The sequence below is a fragment of the Phoxinus phoxinus genome, assembly GCF_949152265.1.
Source record: "Phoxinus phoxinus genome assembly, chromosome: 6".
Classification (NCBI taxonomy): domain Eukaryota; kingdom Metazoa; phylum Chordata; class Actinopteri; order Cypriniformes; family Leuciscidae; genus Phoxinus; species Phoxinus phoxinus.
Window position 1 is genome coordinate 15,298,047 of NC_136881.1, and position 20,088 is coordinate 15,318,134.

General features: G+C 38.9%; 1 protein-coding gene across 1 annotated transcript in view; it reads left to right on the forward strand.

Annotated features, from left to right (window-relative positions):
* Positions 1-20,088, forward strand: part of dnah6 (dynein, axonemal, heavy chain 6) — an 83,020-nt gene that overhangs the window by 49,046 nt on the left and 13,886 nt on the right. The window contains exons 62-69 of the mRNA XM_079616837.1: positions 536-715; positions 4,618-4,851; positions 5,562-5,697; positions 5,827-5,999; positions 8,726-8,916; positions 16,950-17,110; positions 18,247-18,335; positions 18,976-19,122. Of these exons, the coding sequence (XP_079472963.1) occupies positions 536-715; positions 4,618-4,851; positions 5,562-5,697; positions 5,827-5,999; positions 8,726-8,916; positions 16,950-17,110; positions 18,247-18,335; positions 18,976-19,122 (1,311 nt within the window). The remainder of the gene's footprint in view (positions 1-535; positions 716-4,617; positions 4,852-5,561; positions 5,698-5,826; positions 6,000-8,725; positions 8,917-16,949; positions 17,111-18,246; positions 18,336-18,975; positions 19,123-20,088) is intronic.

A 20,088-nucleotide genomic window follows, 5' to 3' on the forward strand; every position in this document is an offset into this window, starting at 1 on the left:
CAAGCACGTCACTGCCTGTCACTCTTCCGACACCCACAGAGAGTTATGAAGGCCTGAATGGGAGGGAGGGATAGATAGATAGATAGATAGATAGATAGATAGATAGATAGATAGATAGATAGATAGATAGGTAGATAGATAGATAGATAGATAGATAGATAGATAGATAGATAGATAGATAGATAGATAGATAGATAGATAGATAGATAGATAGATAGATAGATAGATAGATAGATAGATAGATAGATAGATAGATAGATAGATTGATTGGGCCGGCAGGCCCGGCAATGAACGAAATGTCTGTCTTAAAGACAAAAACTTCTCCCTCTGACACCTTTGCTACAGTCTCATGTATCTCTACGACACTTATAATGCTGTCAATGTGGACGGTTTTACAGCTCCTCTTGCATTTTAAGAGCTCTTTATAAACACATCAAGCTTTCAAGTCATTACATTTGTCTCTGTTTGGAATATAACACTTATACTTGACGTAAAGCAGATCAGCTCACAATTTATCCTCTTTTCTCTTGTACAGGTGACATCTCAGGCCATTAAGTCTCGGCTGTTGGAGGCGGAGACGACAGAGGAGATGATCAATGCAGCCAGAGAGAAATATCGCCCTGTTGCCACACGTGGCTCCATCATGTACTTTGTCATTGCCAGCCTGTCTGAGATTGACCCCATGTACCAATTCTCCCTAAAGTACTTTAAACAGGTAATTTCCTTTTAGAGTAATCATTCTATAATATTTTTTTCAGGATGTAATATATCAAAAATAATATTTTTTTATTTTATACTACCGGTTTGGGGGTCGGTAAGATTTTTTAAATTCTCTCTTTATGTCTCTTATGCTCACCAAGGCTGAATTTATTTGATCAGAAATACAGTAAAACGCGAACTAGTAATATTGTAAAATATCATTACAATTTAAAAATAACTCTTTTCTATTTTTAAAATGTAATTTATTACATTGTCAATTTATCTTTTAGCAGCCATTATTTCAGTCTTCAGTGTCACATGATCCTTTAGAAATCATTCTAATATGCTGATTTTTTATTATTGTTCTGTTGAAAACGTTTCATGTTACGAATGTAACCATGGTTCTCTGAGAAGGGTAATGAGACACTGCATATTAGATCGACGCTGTGGGGAACAGCATCAATGTGACCGATGTCTGAAGCACGTGTAGACACACGACAATTTCATTGGCCTCAATGGAGCTTCAACTCTACTACCCCAGAACAATCGGAAGACAGCGCTCACACCCTGCCTTGACTAGTACAGGACCCCAAGACTCCCATCACCTGACAAATGTGCCTGATAACAAGAAGAGCTGCCAGAAGGCAAATTAACCTCTACTTGCCAGGTTCTAAGGGATCGGTTTAGGCTCCAACAGGGAATGGAAGACCCTACTTCAAAACCCACACAGTAGGACTTGTCCAGGGTCCCTAGGCTCCCAGCACCTGACAAATGTGCCTGATAACAAGAAGAGCTGCTAAAAGGCAATTTAACCTCTACTTGTTAGGTTCTACAGGACCGGTTGAGGTTTAAACAGAGAGTGGATGACCCTACTTTAAAACCCAGACAGTAGGGGAGGGTTCTACTCTACACTCACACCTGCCAAGGGTCCCAAGACTCCCAGCACCCAACAAAGGTGCCTGATACTAAGAAGAGCTGTTAAAAGGAAATTTAACCTCTACTTGTTAGATTCTAAATGACCAGTTGAGGTTCCAGCAGTAGGAGGGTTCTACTCTACACTCAACCCTGAAGAACAGCTTGCCAATGGGAGCCTGGTAAACGCTAGCTACGAGAGGAGCCATCCTACTTAAAGATCCCTCTCGGTGGAGGCAGCTTAACCCTCTGACACTCTCATCTAGGACCTGCTATGCCCAGTGCTAATTTAGATTAGCACTAGCCCTAGTAGAGCAACAAGAAATTCACAAGTCTATTCTCAAGCCCTGTGCCAGATCTATCAGATAGTGGATCCTGAAATAGTAAGGCAAGGCAAGGCAAGTTTATTTATATAGCACATTTCATACACAATGGTAATTCAAAGTGCTTTACATAGAGGAAATTAAAATAATCAAAAGAAATAAGAATAATTAAAACAGTTTAGAATAAAAAATAAAGTAAAATACAGTACAAACAGTCGGACGAACAGTGGCACAGTGCTCATTCAGTACATGCAAAGCTAAACAGATGTGTTTTGAGTCTGGATTTGAATGTGGCTACTGTAGGAGCACACCTGATCTCTTCTGGTAGCTGGTTCCAGCTGTGGCTGGCATAATAGCTAAAAGCAGACTCTCCTTGCTTTGAGTGAACCCTTGGTATTTCTAGTTGATGTGATCCTAATGATCTGAGTGATCTGTTGAGTTTATATTCAGTGAGAATATCTGCAATGTATTTAGGTCCTAGGCCATTAATTGATTTATATTCCAGTAATAATACTTTAAAATCAATCCTATATGTAACTGGGAGCCAGTGTAAAGACCGGAGGACTGGTGTGATGTGTTCATATTTTCTGGTTCTGCTCAGGATCCTGGCAGCAGCGTTCTGTATGAGCTGCAACTGTCTTATGGTCTTTTTGGGAAGGCCAGTGAGGAGTCCATTACAATAATCCACCCTGCTGGTGATGAAAGCATGCACAAGTTTCTCTAAGTCTTGACTGGAAACAAGGCATCTAATTATTGCAATATTTTTCACATGATAGTATGCTGATTTAGTTATTGCTTTGACAGGACTACTAAGGTCTGACTCTAGAGACACACCAAGATTCCTGACTTGATTTTTAGTAGTTTGACCTCTAGAGTGAATATATGCATTCACCTTGAGAACTTCATCTTTGTTTCCAAACGCAATGACTTCAGTTTTGTCTTTGTTTAACTGAAGAAAGTTTTGGCACATCCAACTGTTGACTTCATCAATGCATTGAAACAGGGAGTCAATGGGGCTGTAATCGTTAGGCGATAGGGCTAAGTAGATCTGTGTGTCGTCTGCATAGCTGTGGTAAGAGATTTGGTTCTTTCTCATTATTTGGCTCATTGGGAGCATGTACAGGTTGAATAGGAGTGGCGCAAGAATTGAGCCTTGAGAAAGAATTGAGAAATAAACATGACTGGCGCAGATTCAGTGGCCACCTAGTTGGTCAACTTTCATCCCTCAAGAGAGAGTCAAGCTTAGGTGGAGCTTCTCACCGCAACCACATCATTCAACTCACTTGAGAGCCAGATTCTTATCACCACAGTCTGCTACCACAAATGCATTGCTATGAGTGCCTACAACTCCCACGAGAGCCAAAACGTGCTTGTGCAAATGCTGACTATTATCCCTCAGGTGAAAATCAAGGAAAAACAAAGCTTCTTACCAGGGGGGCAGTGTTCCGAAAGACATTGAAGCCGACCTGGGCGCCGCCATTGGCTAGCGGACCCCCACCTGCTGTTAGCATTCCATTGACTCCCATTCATTTTGGCGTCACTTTGACAGCGAATAACTTTACATCTGAGGCGTTTAAAGACACCGTTTGTCCATTGTTTATTTCTAAAGAAACACGAAAATGTATAAAAGGCTCCATTACCTTGTATCTTACGTTATGGTCCCGTAGAAGCAGTTTTAGTAAAAATAGGCTAACGATTGCGTCATACCCGCGCGACTCTGTCGCACAAGTCCAAAAATTACCGTATGGACAGGCAGAGAAGCTCGCAAGCAATCGGGAGGACGTGGAGGCATAAAGTCAAGGGAGAAGCCCATAGAGAGTGATGAAGTTGCTCCCGTTGCTAGCTCATGGACAGCTAATGCCCACGCTCTCCGTCTCTGCGAGATTCGGAAGGGAATGATTCAGATTTCTCTCGGCACAGCTACTAGAAGACCTACAGGTTGCTCACGTCACATCTACGTCGTCAAGCTCAGTTTGAGCCTGCGCAGTTCGCCTGGCGATCAGGAAGTGAGTGCTTCTAATTGACTTCATTTCTCTCCGTTGAAACCTATGGGGTCGCTGTGTCCAGTTTATATACTGTCTATGCTTCTTACCAGTCTCTTTCAGTCAGTCTCGCGAATGCATCCAAATGAGCACATCCTGCTTCCTCGAGGAGTCAAATGCACTCCACCGGTAGCGTTTGTTTTACATGCGCATACAAACAAGCATATCTTGAAGACAAAAACAGTTGTTGACATCTATTGCAGGCACTCTCTTATAGGCACGGACGCTCATAGACTGTCGTCGACATCATGGACTGTCGTCGTCCAAGGAAATTGTCGTGTGTATACACGTGTCTCAGACACCGGTTACAACGATGCCGTTCCCCATAGCGTGCATCCAAGATGCAGTGTTGAGTTTCACTTTGAAAGGGAACAGTTTTGGTGTTTAATATTTTTGTGGAAACATCTTTTTCAGGTTTCTTTGATGAATAGAAAGTTCTAAATAACAATTTATTTAAAATAGATATCTTTTGCAATCATAAATGTCTTTACTGTCTTATTTGATACATTTTTGAACAGTAGTATGTGTGTTTGTATATATATATATATATGGATATATATCTGTATCATCCAAAGTGACTTCCAATGCAATTGAGGTATACATTTTGACATGTCACGCATTCCCTGAAAATTTCTTCACAGTTGTTCAACAATACTATTGAGTCAGCAGAGAAGCACAGAGATTTGAGTGTGAGACTACAGATCCTGTTGGATCAGACTCTGCTAAGTGCCTATACGAACGTGTCCCGTGGCCTTTTTGAGCAACACAAGGCCATCTACAGCTTCATGCTGTGTGTGGAGATCATGTTGCAGAGGGGAGAGATCTCCCAGCAGGAGTGGCAGTTCTTTCTGAGAGGGGCTGGAGGCATGGAGAAGGTCAGAGATGTGGAAAGGGCATATGACAGAGAGAAAGAAAGAATACTTTTGTGTGTGTGTGTGTGTGTGTGTGTGTGTGTGCGCAATTATCCTTCTACAAGTCATGAATGATATTTAATTGTGTTAATTGTTAGATTGGAGAGCTGTGTTCTATTTTTTTTCCCTTTCCTCAGGGGCCTGCGCTATATGCCCCCATCAAAGAGCCATTTCTTTCACAGCGCACACTGTTATATTGTTTTAGTGTGCTTTTTTGCATGTATTCCAGTAAACAGAGTCCACTTTTGTTCTATTGCTAAGGCAAGCATCTCTGTTGCTAGAGATATATACACAACCCTAAGTATTAAACTTGATATCTCATCCTGTTGTTATTTACAAACTTAGTATAGGATGTTTATAGTGTTAAGAAATTGCGAAAAATGGAGAAAAGTTATTTGGGGAGAGAAATAAGAGAAACGAGATTCCAAGTGTAATCATCCAATATCTAATTTCTTTTTAATTTTCTTAATTTTGGCTGGTTTTATATTTCATTCTACTCCAATGTTTGTCAATTTTAATACTCAAATGAATTGCTTGATCAAAGTCTCAAACCTTAATTCATGCTATTTGATTGTTTTTGACATACTGTATCAGTATGATGAAATATTCCTCTCAGCCCTATGCACAAATGCACAGGCACTTTCTGTTCATAACACTCCCCTTTCCCACTGCAGGAATTGCCAGAGAAGCCAGAAGTGTCATGGTTGTCTGATTTTGCCTGGGAGACTTGTTGTAATTTAGAAGACCGACTACCCAGCTTTAATGGCATTAAAAAAGAGATGATATCCACACCTATCTCTGTCAAACTAGGTATGTGTTTTAGTTTTCCATAAAATGTCACTGGCTTATAAACTTATACAATTTCTTAAAAAAGCATCAATCACAAAATAGAAATCATACAGTAAGTCTTATCCTAACACTATTTTTCCCTCTCTGTAGGGCAACTGGAGGTAACAGTAAACCCGAAGCAGTGGGACGGGTATGTTACTGACCTTCCTCCTTTCTCAGAAGACATACCCTCTGAGAAACAGCCACAGGTCAGAGGTCACTGGAACCAGCGGCTTGGGGCCTTCCAGAAACTCATCCTCATAAAGAGTTTTATGGAGGAGAAGGTAAAATAATAATAATATATATATATAAAAAAGTGATTTGTAATTGTGTAAATGATGTAATTACTGTAATGTCCAAACTGTTGCATTACATTTTTTTGTAACGGAGCAGAACGTTTAGTTAGACTGTTTCCAACACAGAATTTTATTTATTTATTATTTCTTGCAATTCTAAATGTATTCCAAGTTACAATTTTGAGTTAAAATCTCACAATTCAGACTTACTTTCTCAGTATTGCAAATTCATTACACACAAATCTGACTTTATTTCTTGTGATTTCAAGTTTATATTTTTTTATAATACTTTTTTCAGAAGTTTTCTCAGATTTGTTCTGCTGAATAAAAGTATAAATTTTTCAGAAATAAAAAATAAAAGTCTTACTGAAAACAAAGGTAATTGACCGTTCGCAAAGACCTGCCCCCCTTAGTTACTGCCGCTATGTCCGACAAGCTACGCCGCTCTCACGCCACACCATGTTCTCATGCAGTGAAAAATACATTGCGGAGCAGAGAGGACACTGACAACGTGCTGACAGACAGGACAGACCAGGATATTTTTCGGTTACTTTTGATATTAAACAAAGTCTCACCTTTCAAATTTGGTCATTTGTTTAAAATAAATTTAAACAATAAATACCGTTTTGTGTCTGACAGTTCGCTGTAGAGCATCAGTTAAAGCTGCACGTGAACCGATCATCTCTTCCTTCTAATTTATTTATAGCATCAAATAAACATGAATGAAGATAAGAAGGAATGTTGTTTTAACCGCAGAATGGCGTCAGTACACTCCGTTTTTAAAGTTCAAATCCTCCCATGTTAATCTACTAACTCGTTAATCAAGCTCCCTGCGAAGGGTCTATTCCAGCCTTTTGTCTCACTATTCTGACTTTATTTCTCACAATTCCAAGTTTATATCTAACAATTGAGTTATTTTCTCACAATTTAAGTTCAGAACAACATATTATATCTCAGGAGAGGCTCTTCTCTATGAAATTACAACTTCACTATATTTATTCACAGTTACATACACTACATTAGTGTACATAATACCACAATGGATTTATTTCCTTTGATATTAAAGCTGTTATTTGTTTGCGTGTGTCCCCACAAGAATAGTACAAATGTCCCCTCAAAATTAAGAAAGTTTTCTGTGAGAGATGTATTTAGGGGATAGAATATACAGTTTGTACTACATAAAAATGATGTCTATGGATCATGGCTATGGAAAGTCCCCATAAAACATGTGTGTACCTGGTAAACCCTATGTTATGAAGACCAAATGTTGACATTTGACATTGCTCCCCATGAAGAAAACAGCTTGTAAATCGCCTGCTAAAGACCTGGAGGCGGCTGCCCATGATATTGTAGTTGTAAAGGGGCTACATGCTCAATATGAGTTTCCTTACCTACTGTAGGAGGTCACGAGCTCTCAGAAGCTGTGACAAAGACCGTGCAAAGAACCCAAACGGGGAAGGTGCACTCATTCTAACAGCCTCAAGGTTTTGTAGTTGGAGGCTCCCTTGGATATTGTCAAGCTGTGGGCTTCCCCAATTTGCGTAAGCTTTGGTGCTCCATTAAATGCCCGTGAAGGAACTTTCTATTAAATAGAAAGGGAGGAAGTACACCTCATGAGCCATAGAATGCATTGCAATGACTCCTAAAAACATTGCAGTGGTTCAGAGATGGGACACCTGTTTAGAGACCAGACTCTGGAGAAGGCAGCCGTGGCTTCACAAGTCATGAGGGAGCTGCCTACTTAATGAACCCAAATTAAGGGTGGCAACTCAACCCAAAAAGCATTGCCAAGGTTTGCGAACGGACCACCTTCATAAAGCCCCGAAATTCACGAGACATAAGGAACCTGTAGTCACAGGACCTCTCCACCTCAGCGTGAAGGTCCGGGAGAAATGGAAGACTCACAGGAGCTGCATGTTTATGGTCAGACAAAAAAAAAAACGCTCAACAAGACGCTCGCAAGCGATCTGCGGCGTTTCCTTGATAACTTCCATAACTTATAGCAGCTCCTCGTACGCGGGGCAGGCAGGCTAAGAGGGCTTCATCTGTGTATCATCGCCCTCACCAGCCACATCCTGCTCTTCTTGGCTGGAAGCCAAAAGAGCGCTGTCTGCTACGGTGGTACACACTTCCTGAAAAGCTTAGAAACAGGTTCAAAACAAACAGTCTCCTGAAGACAGAAAGCTGATGTCGTCTAATACAGGACGTATTATACTCCTATACTCGCGTCACACCTGTGGCGACATCATGGATTGGTCGTTTGTCAATGACATTGTCCCGTTTTTACCTGTGCTTCAGACACCAGTCATTCTGAGGCGTTCCCCAAAGTGTCCTCTAGAGCAGTGATTCCCAACCTTTAGTCCATGAAGCCCACCTCCTTACATATAAGAAAACCTGAGTGATCGGCAAGTTGAGAGACCACGTATATAATCAAAGGACGTACTGTTATTATCAACTGGTTCATATCAGTGACCAATCATTTGAAGCATTCCTAGAAACTATACCTATGAAAAGTTTTTTTGTATACATGTTTGACCTCAAACCATATAAGCTCGCACAAAAACACGGAAGTATGAAATTGGCCTATGATAGGAATACCAAAGTGTGTATTAAGTTTCATGTGAGTCTCCATGAGTTATGTATCATTATCAGCTGTATAAATAAATATGGTATCATTGAAGTGTATTTCAAGTCTCTGATTCTGTGTGTTCCAGGTTGTGTTTGCAGTGACTCAGTTTGTTATCATTGGTTTGGGACAACAATTTGTGGAGAATCCTCCAGTGGATCTTTCAACCCTGTACACAGACATGTCCCCAACCATTCCCCTGGTCTTCATTCTAAGCACGGGCTCAGATCCAATGGGAGCATTTCAGCGGTTTGCCAACGAAAGAGGATACCAGGATCGGTACTGTGCACTGTGACATTTATACACTCTGTTTACTCGCTCACTTCCTAGTTAAGTGGCACATATACAGTCGTGCTCAGAATTGACGGCACCCCTGGTAAATATGATCAAAACTGGCTATAAAAAATAAATCTGCATGGTTTATCCTTTTGATCTTTCATCCCTCATCAGGTCAGGGAACATGGGACGGTCATGGCTTCATTTTCAATTCAATTCAATTCAAGTTTATTTGTATAGCGCTTTTCACAATACATATTGTTTCAAAGCAGCTTTACAGAAAATGCATTTCAAAAATATACACACAAAATACAGTTAGTTAATCATAAAATTTAGGGCATAACATATTGCCGGCGTTGGGTCGTCTCTTCACAGGCGTCGAGTCGTCTCATCACAGGCGTTGGGGCATCTGAAGTCTCCATGAGAGGCTGGATACATAACTGGAGCTGACGAACTCTATTTGAGTTATCTCGGGACAGGCGTCCCGAGATAACAACAAAAAAAGGCAGATGGGAAATAATTAGCGTAGCTGCTGTTCATAATATGAATGCATTTGATCTGATTTAACTGTAGTATAAAAGGTATGAGATGCATTATGTGAATGCTTGGCTAAAGAGATGCGTCTTTAGTCTAGTTTTAAACTGGGAGAGAGAGTCTGAGCCTCGGACAATATCAGGAAGGCTATTCCAGAGTTTAGGAGCTAGATGTGAAAACGCCCTCCCTCCTTTAGTGGACTTAGTTATCCTAGGTACGACCAGAAGCCTCGAATTTAGCGATCTTAAAGAGTGCGATGGATTATATGGCGATAGAAGATCTCTTAAATACACAGGAGCTAAACCATTTAGGGCTTTATAGGTCAGTAACAATACTTTGTAGTTGATACGGAACTTAATAGGTAACCAGTGTAGAGATGATAAAATTGGTGTTATATGATCATATTTTCTTGACCTAGTAAGAACTCTAGCGGCTGCATTTTGGACTAACTCTAGCTTGTTTACGGAGGATGCAGGACAACCAGCTAATAAAGCATTACAGTAATCTAGTCTCGAGGTCATGAATGCATGAACTAACTTTTCTGCATTAGAAACTGATAGCATATTACGTAGCTTAGCAATGTTTCTAAGGTGGAAAAAGGCTGTTCTTGTGACATTTGAAATATGATTTTCAAAAGACAAGTTGCGGTCTAGTATAACACCCAGATCTTTTACTGTAGAGGATAAAGTAACAGGACGTCCATCTAGATTAAGGTTGTATTGTAAGAGGTTTTGTGGGCAGTTTTTTGGACCAATCAGTAATACCTCCGTTTTATCTGAATTTAATAGAAGAAAATTACACGTCATCCAATATTTTATATCTTTAACACACTCTGTCATTTTAGATAATTTAGTGTTATCATCTGGTCGTGATGAAATATATAATTGAGTGTCATCAGCATAACAGTGGAAACTTATTCCATGTTTTCTTATAATATTACCAAGTGGCAGCATATAAATTGAGAATAGCAGAGGGCCTAACACAGATCCTTGCGGCACTCCATAATTTACTGACGTTATCTTTGATTTTTCCCCATTTAAATGGACAAAATGGTAACGGTCTGATAGGTACGATCTAAACCAGCTTAATGCCTGTCCCTGTACACCAGTGTAATTTTGAAGTCGATCTAAGAGTATTTTATGATCTATAGTGTCAAACGCAGCACTAAGATCGAGTAAAACTAGTATTGAGATACAGCCTTGGTCAGAAGCTAAAAGTAAATCATTTGTAATTTTAACCAGCGCAGTTTCTGTGCTATGATGTGGCCTGAATCCTGACTGAAATTTTTCATAGATATCGTTTTCTTGCAAGAAAGAGCACAATTGAGCGGACACAACTTTTTCTAGTATTTTAGACATAAATGGAAGATTTGAAATGGGTCTGTAGTTTGCTAGGTTATTTGGATCTAATTGTGGTTTCTTAATAAGAGGTTTTATAACTGCCAGCTTGAATGTTTTTGGAACATGTCCTAAAGATAGAGACGAGTTAATAATATTGAGAAGAGGCTCTTCCACTACAGGTAACACTTCTTTCAGTAGTTTACTGGGTATTGGATCTAATAAACATGTTGTTGGTTTAGATGCAGTGATAAGTTTATTTAGCTCTTCCTGTTCTATAGATGTAAAGCACTGTAGTTGTTCTTGAGGGGCGATAATTGAGGCTGAATCATAAGACGCTGTCAAAGATTGTACATTTACAATTGTGTTTCTGATGCTTTCTATTTTCTCAGTGAAGAAATTCATGAAATCATTTTGTGCTCCGTAACATTTTTTTTGTTTTGTTTTGGATCGTTGTCCTGATGGAAGATCCAACCACGGCCCATTAAAAGATTTCTAGCAGAAGCGGTCAGGTTTTGATTTTTTTATCTGTTGATATTTGATAGAATCCACTATGCCATGTATCTGAACAAGAAGTCCAGGACCTCCAGCAGAAAAATATGCTCACAACATTAAAGATCCAACGGTATATTAAATTGTACACATGGGGTACTTTTTATCCTTCTGTGCACCAAACCCATCTAGCGTGTTTGCTGCCAAAAAGCTATTTTTTGTTTGTTTGTTTCAACCCTGTGCCGTTTGAAGTTCCAGTCATGTCTGACAACTGAATTTGCTGGAGTTTGTTTTTGGATGAGCGAGGAGGATTTTTCTTGAAACCCTCCCAAACAACATGTGGTGATATAGGGGTTGTTTGATTTTTTTTTTTTTTAATAGGCTTTCTGACCCCAAGACTCCACTAATCTCTGCAATTCTCCATCTGTGATCCTTGAAGACTCGTTGGCCACTCAAACTTTCATCCTCACCGTCCATTAAGGCAATATAGACACACATTCTCTTCCTGGCAGATTCGTAACATCTTTAGTTGATTGGAACTTCTTAACTATTGCCCTGATGGGGATTTTCAATTCTTTAGCTATTTTCTTACAGCCACTTTCTATTTTGTGATGCTCAACAATCTTTTGATGAACATCAGAACTATATTCTTTGGTTTTACTCATTGTGATGGATGATTAAGGGAATTTGGCCTTTGTGTTTCCTCATATTTAAACTGGAGTCATGGCTGGACAATTTCATGTTCCTAGTCACCCTGGTGTGCTAAAAAAAGGTAAATATTAATGGGAATATACTTCAGAGATATTTTACTCGTAAAAAATTCTAGGGGTACCAATAATTGTGGCCAACGTGTTTTGGAGAAAAACATTTATTTCATAATGTGATTTCCCCCCCCACTTTCAATTATTTTACTTCAATGAAAGGTTAGATTTTTGGCTTTTTTTTTAAAGAAAGATCAAAAGGATAAACGATGCAGATTTATTTTTTTACAGCCAGTTTTGATCATTTTACCAGGGGTGCCATTAATTCTAAGCACTACTGTAAGTACATAACTTACATGAATGAATACTTCATGTGTTGATTATATCCATACCGAATGTGTTGCATGTTTCAGATGGCAAAAAACTTCAGTATGTGATACTTATGAAGATCATTTCTTTGCTGTCCTGGTTTTCCTGCTAGAAATGTGTAACGAGGTTAGATGTTATGGGAAGAAGGAGGCGGGAACCGGCGAACATTAAACAACTTTAATAAATAAATAAACAATTACAAAAATGAAAGTATAATCCAGCAGCCCCTCGCGGATGACTGCTGGCCACACAAAACAGAAACAAAACACAAGTTCAGGCCTTCTCCTCTCTCGATCTTTGTTGTCGTTACTCCTCCTTTATGCTTCCGCTTCTCCGTGAGAGATATGAGACAGGTGGGTCGCGCAGGTACTGCTCATTATCAATCACGCCACCCACGGCCCTCGGGCTCGTCCTGCTCGCCACAAAATGCTTACGCTCTTTATATTGCACCTAAAACTGGGGTACCACAGGGATCAGCATTTGGACTTTCATTCTTCTTCATCTATACTACTTCAAAACCCATGCTTTTTTAGCACTGCTGTACTGATGACATTCAGAAGTACACATCATGTCCTCCTTCTCTGCGTGTGCCTCGTCGACATATCAGCTTTAATTGTGACAAGTTCCTCTCCCTCTCAGCCATGACATCCCTCACCAAATTCCTCTCTGTCTCATTCAGAGGTCACATACTCATTGCCTCCTGGTATGTATCATTACATTGTGTCAGCCTGGGTGACATGCTCTTTCTTAAGGACCACATTATGATAGCAGCGTTCTTACTTGACCACTGGCTTACTCAGCTCCTCGTCCATGTTTCGTTGATTTTATAGCTAGATGTCTGGAATTACTTTCTTTTTTGCCAACTAGCACCTGCTATACTTCTGCTATATTCCTAGAGTGGGTCCAAAATCCTATCTCTCAATTGGTTTTTAACCCTCTGTAATTTTTTCACGTCACGCCTCTTCTCAGATCATTTTACCAGCTGCCACAATACATTGCTGTCACAGAATTTCCTGTCCTCTTATTACTTTAAACCTGAGCCAACATGTTACCATCGGTTGCATTCGTTTGCCAACTATGAGAACAGTTGTTTCATTAGCCAGATTCATTAGCCATATACACCTGTACCAAAAAAGACCAACGTAGACTGGACAAACATCAATCATTTTCGTCCTTTCTTGCTAAAATGCTTGAGCAAATTATGGTTTCTCAGTTATACACTCACCTCACTTTACACAGTCTTTTTGAACCCCTCCAATCTGGCTTCTGCAAACTGCATAGTACTGAAACAGCATTAGTTAAAGTCACCAATGACCTGTTAATTGCTGCGGACTCTGGCTGTCTTTCAATCCTGATTCTTCTCGATCTCAGTGCAGCTTTTGATACTGTAGATCATTCCCTTTTACTCACTCGTTTGGAAACTATTTTTGGTGTTACTGACACTGCATTAAACTGGTTCAAGTCTTTCCTCTCGGACCGTAGGCAGTTTGTGTCCCTGGGTGAATTTTAGGTCCAATATTGGTTCAGTGCAATTTGGTGTCCCCCAGGGTTCGGATTTGAGTCCCTTACTTTTTAGCATGTACATTTTCCCCCTGGGGCAACTTCTAAGATCTCTTGGTCTTAAGTTTCAGTTTTATGCAGACAACACTCAGATTTACATTCACTCTAAACCTAATAACTCAGCTGTTGCCTTTCTTGAACACTGCATATCGGAGGTAACAATATGGATGTCACAAAATGTTATTTGTCTCAACAGTGACAAAACTGAGGTTATGCTGATTGGTTCACCCCACCAAATTCGTAAAGCTGGCACTTCAAACTTAAAAGTGGATGGCTCTGCTTTAGAGTTTCAAACTAAATAAAAAAATCTGGGGGTGATATTTGATTCAAACTTAACATTCGATCCTCATGTCCAGAACACAGTTAAAGTATAATTTTTGTTCACCTTTGCTTTGCAAGACTGCGCCCCATGTTATCTTTCTTCGTGGCGGAAAAACTGATCAACACGTTTGTTTTTTCTCGTATCGACTACTGTAATGCTCTGCTTGCTGGGGTTTCTAAATCAACTCTAAATAAATTACAGTATGTTCAAAACTCAGCTGTCAGAATCCTGACAAGGTCCAGGACAAGTGAGCACATCACTCCAATCTTGGAGTCCTTGCACTGGCTCCTTGTCAGGTTTCGCATAGATTTTAAAATTCAGATGCTTACCTACAAGGCCCTGCATGATTTATCACCAGAATACTTTTCTGAACTTTTAACTGTCTACACCCCAAGGCGTAATCTCCGCTCTTTTGATTCAGGCTTTTTAACTTTTCCCACTACTCGTTTACGCTCTATGGGTGACCGGGCTTTTTCTTCTTTGGCTCCAAAATTGTGGAATTCTCTCCCCACTGAGATTAGACATGCAGAATCTTTTAGTGTTTTTAAATCTTCTCTTAAAGGGTATTTTTTCCAGCTAGCATATATGTGAATATTATTATTATTAGTGTTTTTTTGTTTTTGTTTTTCTCCATGACTTTCAAAAGATTTTTGATTGTATGACTATTTATTTAGTTTTTATTTTAGTTTACTTAATGTATCTTTTCTGTACGTCTCTGTAAAGCGCTTTGAGATGCAACTTTTAAAGGTGCTATATAAAATAAAGTATATTATTATTATAATATTCCATTAAAGCCATAAGGACCACATTTTCAAAAGGTACATCTACTCTCACGGACCTGTACTAGTTTTGGACAGCCATATTTTAAATAAGAGCATGGTATATTTTGTAGCTTAATCTGGCCAAGAACTACCCATTTAAGTAGGAAGAGACTCTTAAGTTTGAAATACCTTTTCAGCGATACACTGTCAACGTTGTGGATATGTTTGCATGAGCTCTTCAATTCGGCACTCCAATCAAGTTATGTCACATTTATACGATAGATTGCTTTAAGCCAGCAGCTTTACACTATTAAACATGAAAAAACTGTGTCAGTGTTATTTTATATAGAATTACAATAAAAAGTTGTTTTTACTCGTGGATATTTGACCTTAACGGACTGAAAAGAATAAATTAACTGGAGAAGATTTCTATTTCAAAGAAGGCGGAGCCCCAGAGAACACCTACCAATTAGGCATTGCCACAGACGGTCGTTCAAAGGTGTTTATTAGCTGGAACAAACTTTTCCGGAAAGTTCGTGTTCACAAGCTATTTTGAACTCCTGAAACAAACTTCATATGAACTTTGTTTTGGTCTGATTTTGTTCAAAAGTATGTCACCAGTTTGTTCTTTGATTTCGCTTTAAGTATGTCGGGGCCTTCAGACCAGCAATGTAAAGCCACCAAGTACAGTTTTATAATTTTTTTGTGTTAATGTGACATTTAGGCATAGTTTGTAACATACATCAACTTGATGCAACTTGATGTATGTTAAAAACTACAACTGTTTAAAACACACCCACGCCTAAATGTCACATTCTTCTCCCTTCTCCACTTTTGTTGAAATCTTATGAGCTAACGGCAGCTTGGAACAGCTGGCCAATTGTCGCGAAGTATGCAAATACTGACAGTATAAAATGCATGGGTGTCAGAATCTCTTTCTGCACGCTGCCATCGTGGAAGCTGCACCAGGAGGACTAGCAACCTTTTTCTCCGAGCATCCGATGGCTTCAACTTGCCAGATTTGTGCTGGCCCCATCGAACATGAGTTCTGCTTCGCCTGTCTGGGCCTCGCCCACGCCGAGGCGGCCTTCACGGACTCCACGTGTGCCAACTGCACCGAGATGAACCAGGAGGGATATGGTTCGTGCTATCCTTTTCACGGACTCAAGTGCTCCGCCCAGGCCATTGGCCTCTCCAAGGGTTTTATGATCGTCCTTAACAGGCACCTGTGGTTAACCCTAGCTGACCTGAAGGACGCGGACCACAAGACGCTCCTTAATGCTCCAGTCACTCCCTCCTGCCTTGGAGCCGTGGAGTCAGTCATGGAGCGATTCTTTGAGACGCAGAAGCGCGCGAAAGCGATGGGCCGCGTTATACCCCGTCGCTCGCTCCAGCCCTTGTCGAGATCTCGCTCTTCCTCGGCGCCCCGCTCAGGGACTGGCTAGACAGCCCGCGCATTGGCTTATGAATGCCAGGGGAAAGATTAACATCAGAGCTCATTCGACGAGGGCGGTTGCCTCTTCGTGGGTATGGTCTAGAGGTATGTCTATCCAGGATTTATGTCATGCTGCTGGCTGGTCTTCTCAGAACACCTTCGCCAGATTTTACAAGCTGGACGTACCGTCTGTGGCATCGTAAGTTAAGTTTCTAACTCATGTATTGTGAACTTTCTAGTTGTATGTGGGAACGAGACATTGCATTAGCCACTGTGTTCGCTGTTTGATCAGCTGTGCAAGCGTTCAGTCGTGATTCTGACGCAATTGTCGTGCCCATGCATTTTATACTGCCCACGAGCCTGTCAGTATTTGCATACTTCGTAACAATTGGCCAGCTGTTCCAAGCTGGTGTTAGCCCATAAGATTTCAACAAAAGTGGAGAAGGTTGCTACGCAATGTCTCGTTCCCGCCTCTCAGGGAACCAAGGTTACGATAGTAACCGGAGACGTTTTCTTGTATTGCAGGGTGAAATCTATCTCGCTGGGTCAGGGTCAGGGTCCTATAGCAGAGAAGCTGATTTTGGAAGCTTTGAAGATTGGTGACTGGATCTTCCTTCAAAACTGCCACCTTGCTGTGTCTTGGATGCTGGCAATGGAGGAGCTCATCAAAACCTTCACTGAACCTGGTTAGTTTGTGTATGAGTGAGGTTTTGCATCAGAACCTAGTCCTTTAAGGCAGAGATCTTCAGCATTGATCCCTGCAGTCCCTATGGGGTCATTTAATGTGTTATATCAAAACTTGTGTAAACAAACAAACAAACAGCCAAAGCTTAAGTTTAAAAGCGGAGGTTCAACTGCACATTGTCATAGAGCAAAAACAGTAATAATATGAAATAATATTGCAAATATATATATATATATATATATATATATATATATATGTATATATATTTTTTATATATATATATATATATTTTTTCAATTTTAATTTATTCATGAGATGGCAGAGCTCTATTTTAAGCCATTACTTCAGTCTTCTGTGTCACATGATCCTTCCGAAATCATTCTAAAAGTCCAATTTGGTGCTCAAGAATATAATTTTTTATTATTACTATTATTATTATTATCAATTGAAAACAGTTATGTTCCTTAATATTTTTGTTTAAACTGTGATACATTTTTTTCAAAAAAGGAGTATTCTCCTTTCAGGAGTTTTTTTTTTAAAAAAGAGTAAAGACTTACATTGTTACAAAAATAGTTTTTTAAATGGCTTTGGTGAATACAAATATTATTTCTTTAAAAAAAGATATGTTACTGACCCCAAACTTTTGAACGGTAGTGTACTGTATATGTTTGATTGTCTTTCCCGCATTAAAACGTATTAAGTAATGTTAAGTAATGTTAAAAATAAGTGGGCCTGAAAAGTTCCTGTTTAAAGAATTAAAGGCAGATCTGTGACCTATCTCTCGCTTTTAGTGCTTTTTTTTAGTACATCAAAACTTTATGAATATTATTTATAAACACTTGATATGTGGTCACTATAATTTCTCCAGAACCACTGAAGCTGAAATTGTTAAATTAGTATGATCTTCCAAATAAATATGTCAAATGAATTACTCGATTTATGAAGTAACTTTTTTTATGTTTATATTTGTGTACATGTTTGTATGGTTCAGTGAAAATATTATTGTTCTTTAAGACATACTCACCTGTTTTGTACCTGCTTCAACCTTATTTACAGATTGTGTGTTGAACATGTGAATCCATTATGAAGCAAAAAAAAAAAATTTTATGTTGTCCTGCTCTTGTATGGCCTTTGCAGACACCGTTATCCATGAGGACTTCAGACTGTTCCTTAGTTCCATGCCTAGCAATGTGTTTCCTGTCACTGTATTACAAAACTCTGTCAAGGTAACACAAGGACACAAACTTACATACATGCATACATACATAAAAGCTTTATAAAAAAAACTGATAATCACTGATAGTTCTTACATGAGTAAACTTTTTTCAGGAAAGCACGCACATGCCTCTATCTCGTTTTTTTTTTTTTTTTTTCGGACATGAAAACATGCATCAATGTGGCATCCATATGCTGATGACATGCACATATTTTTACCTTTACTCATCATTCATCCTTCCAGCACTTGGATGCTGCATCTGCATGTATATGAAATTAAAATTTTAGTCACACTAACACAGTCACACACTTCTGCAAGAAGAAGATAACACTTCACAAGGAGGAGCGCTTTCATATTTTATTTACTCTTTACCTAATACATGAACACCCCTGTGCTAACGTCCCTATCAGTTAAACCCCAGCTTTACTCAAATCACTGGAACCAATAGTAGTCTATAAGACCATAAACAATATTTCATTATAATGAAAGTGCAGTGACGTGGATGTCTTTAAGTGGTCAGACTGTTTAGAGTTTGTAACTTAGTTTTATTAATTTTAGCAGTTCTATTTTGTCTTTGGCTCTAATTTTTGTTTTGTTGCTAATATGTTTGTTGCCAGGAAACTAATGAGCCTTTGTTAATGTGATGGTAGGTTACTAACGAGCCCCCAAAGGGTCTCCGTGCCAATGTGAGACGCGCCTTTACTGAGATCGACAGTACGTTCTTTGAGGAACACATCCTTGGCAGGAAATGGAGGAAGATCATTTTTGGAGTGTGTTTTTTCCACGCCATCATTCAGGTCAGGGCTCAAGGGTTGAAAATTATGTTTCTATTCAATTTGAAGCCTCAAGAGATTGTAAATTTAAAAGCATGAAAGCAGTTTTTATGATTAAATAAAAATGATTAGATGGAAACTTTTCTCTTGTGCAGCTTATATGGTAAATTGGCTTTGGAGTAACTTTAAATTGTTTCTCTTTGTAAGGTTAAGTTTACATTTTTTATGTCTATGATTTTTATGAACAGCAGGAAACCACTTACCTAGTAGGTGGCGGAAAATATACTTTATAAGCTATGTGTTTGATGCAAATATACTTAAAAACATACAGTATATTTCTCTCTCTCTCTCTCTCTCTCTCTCTCTCTCTCTCTCTCTCTATATATATATATATATATATATATATATAGAGAGAGATGGAGAGAAAGACTTTTGGTTTTATAAGGTCTATATTTAAAATTCTTAATATGTTGATATTTGTACATATAGTTTTTACACCCCCTACACATGTGCTATAGATTCATTCGTTCGAGGTTGGTAAAAATGTTTTTTTTTTTATGTTATTTTCATTAAGGCTACATTTGTTTGATCAAACATACAGTAAAGACATTCATGTTGTGAAGTATTATTACAATTATATATTAATATGTATTTATTCCTGTGATGGCTAAGCTGAATTATTAATAGCCATTACTTTACATGATCCTTCAGAAATCATACTAATATCATTCTAATTAGTAAGATTAAATATTCTTCTAAATGTTGAAAATGGTTGTGCCGCTTAATGTGTTTTGTGTTAGAAAATTCAAAAGTACACCATTTATTTGATATAGAAATCATTTGTTAAATTTTACTTTAATCTAGGTAACAAATGTTCGTAACACTTTCTATGAAGACCTTGCTTATAATGAGTTATAGCTCAATTTATACTTATATTTATAAATTAGTAATACTTATAAATATTTATAAAGACTTAGGACCTATACTGCA